The 2,500-nt window shown below is 34.2% G+C and overlaps 1 protein-coding gene across 2 annotated transcripts in view; it reads left to right on the plus strand.

Moving 5' to 3' along the window:
- Positions 1-2,500, plus strand: part of LOC135210149 (uncharacterized) — a 127,211-nt gene that overhangs the window by 119,785 nt on the left and 4,926 nt on the right. For both annotated transcript variants that reach the window (XM_064242973.1, XM_064242974.1), the window contains 2 exons: positions 1,723-1,989; positions 2,165-2,295. In XM_064242973.1, coding sequence (XP_064099043.1) covers positions 1,723-1,989; positions 2,165-2,295 — 398 coding nt within the window. The remainder of the gene's footprint in view (positions 1-1,722; positions 1,990-2,164; positions 2,296-2,500) is intronic.

Here is a 2,500-nt window from a genome sequence, read left to right on the forward strand (position 1 = left end):
ATGAAGGCATCGAGTTTAAACAAATCAAGACTTGACTTTAGAACACCTCCATTATTTGATTTGATGAAGCAAGATTCAATGATATTCCTTTTAACTATATCGCTACACGGGACTAAGGACCTTGCATGACTCCATTTAATAGGATGATCTAAATCTCTCATATATACGAATAAGGACTTCGATATTTGGCCAGTTCTCACTGAATATTGGTCTTGCTTGATTTGTTGTAAAAGTGATTTTCCAGTTTGTCCGTAATATATTTTATCACACTTTTTACAAGAAATTTCATATTTGCAGCCAGAATCATCTTTAGGAGAATTCTTAATTACTAAACTCTTAACATTATTATTACTGAAAACATTTATGTTGAAAAGCTTTAAAATTCTAGGAATTTCTAAAACCTTTCATCATACGGGTATTTGAGAATGTTATACTTAATAGATTTACGTTTATCATTAGTTAAATAAAAAAAAAATTCATAGTTCTTTTCCTTGCTACATCTACAAAAGTCCTTAGCTATTAAAGTTTAAAGGCAATATTATAAATAGTTTTAATATGCGGGCTACAAACGCGCAGTACCCTTAGGAGCATACCAGCAAAAGAGAGAATTTAACATTTTGATTTTAACTGGAATAATAATAACAAAAGATGCAATATTAGTTGATTTTCGAAAGACTGAAAAGATGAAATATCTATCATTTCTATGGACAGTTACATCAAGAAAATACAAATTACAATTATTTTCTTCCTTTACAGCAAATTTTATAGAAGTGACTAAATTATTGAGCTTCATCAGAAATTCTTGGAGATTTTCGTGAACTGGCCAAGTACAGAAAATATCATCCACATACCTAAACCATATAACTTTTTGGGCCAAAATTTTGTCTCCAAAAATTCCATGTAAATATTGCCGAAATTTTGTAAAAAAAACTCACCGTTAAAATGAAATTTACTATCTTTGATACATAACCGTATAAGACTAGTGAGGTTTGCTACTACAATTAAAGAAATATCACAACTTTCTAATTCTCCCTCCAAAAATTCAAGTAAGTCATCTACAGGCACTTTTCTAAATAGAAAACAACAAAACTAACTACATTAAAATCAATATTCAAATTTAAACTATTTAATTTGTCTATAAAATCTATGTTGTTGTTTACATTCGTGTTAGAAATGTTTCCTACCAAAGGTGTAAGAATTTTTAGAAGACATTTAGATAAATTTATACATAACTGAGCCTACTGAGCTAATGATTGGTCTGATAGGTTTGCTGATTTTGTGTGTTGGCTAAACCATATAGATAAGGTAGGAAGGAGCACTGAGGTCTAAACTATTTATTAAATGGTCAAAACCCTTTTGAATGGATTTAATTTGTTTATTAAAATGGGAGTTCACTGTCTGTGTAGGATCAGACCTCAGTTTCGTATAAGTTTCACTATCATTTAATTATGCCATAATTTTATTTACAGTCACTTTTATTCATTATTACCACTGCATTAGTCTTATTTGCTTTTGTTACTTGCACCGTTTCGTCCTTTTTTAAGGTTTTTATAAGCTTGGAGAAATCTTACGGGTACATCAAGAGGAGAACGCTTGGCCATAGCACCATACACAATACCTTTACAATACCTCAATATATATATATATATATATATATATATATATATATATATATATATATGACAGAAGAACATCCTCGATGTAGTACCTAAACCATTGCAGATAGGACCCACGGTGAGAGCCGCAGCGTGGAATAGCGAAGAACCGCCAGCCACTGCCTCGTGGACCATTTGGTCGTCCCTCCTTCACGCCTTCTGCCTTATCACGACCATGGGCGGCAGCATACAGGCCACGTCCAACGGAGGGCGCGCCACAACTGTCATATACACGTTAATCGGCGTCGTATTGTACGTGGGCGTCGTTACGTTATGGGCGGCCAGAATGACGACAGTGATAGCACTGATCGTAAAGATATTCTCCCGGAAAAAGGTGACGTCTCGTTTTCTTTGCTGATATCCTGTTTTCTTTGTGCCATCTTTGACGTGGCGCAACAAATAAAAGAAGAAGAAGAAAAAAATATATCAGACCTGTCACATTTCAGTCATTGAAAGCCGCGATGAAGATGGATCAAAATAATCAAATATCTCCCTTGTAAACGTTTCAGGTGGAGTCGTCGGCCAATGGGAAAATGGTGCAGCCTGGGAGCTATGAACAAACGTCGATCTATGCACAGCGTCTTTCACAATTGCACCACAGTCCGGCTGGTCTGCTGATCGTTGTATTCATATTGTTTGTGTGAGTATACCTAGAGAATACAAGAGAACTATCTATTCATCTGTTTATCTACTTCAGGATTTAATTAAACGCCATATTCATTAGGAAAGTGGCATTATAATCGTTGTCGTAAAAGTGCGGTAAAGTAAGGTATGCATTTATATTTATAACAAAACATACGCTCGAGTGCATCAGCATCTTTATGTATATAAACTATATATTCATC

Source organism: Macrobrachium nipponense, chromosome 39, assembly GCF_015104395.2.
Source record: "Macrobrachium nipponense isolate FS-2020 chromosome 39, ASM1510439v2, whole genome shotgun sequence".
Classification (NCBI taxonomy): Eukaryota; Metazoa; Arthropoda; class Malacostraca; order Decapoda; family Palaemonidae; genus Macrobrachium; species Macrobrachium nipponense.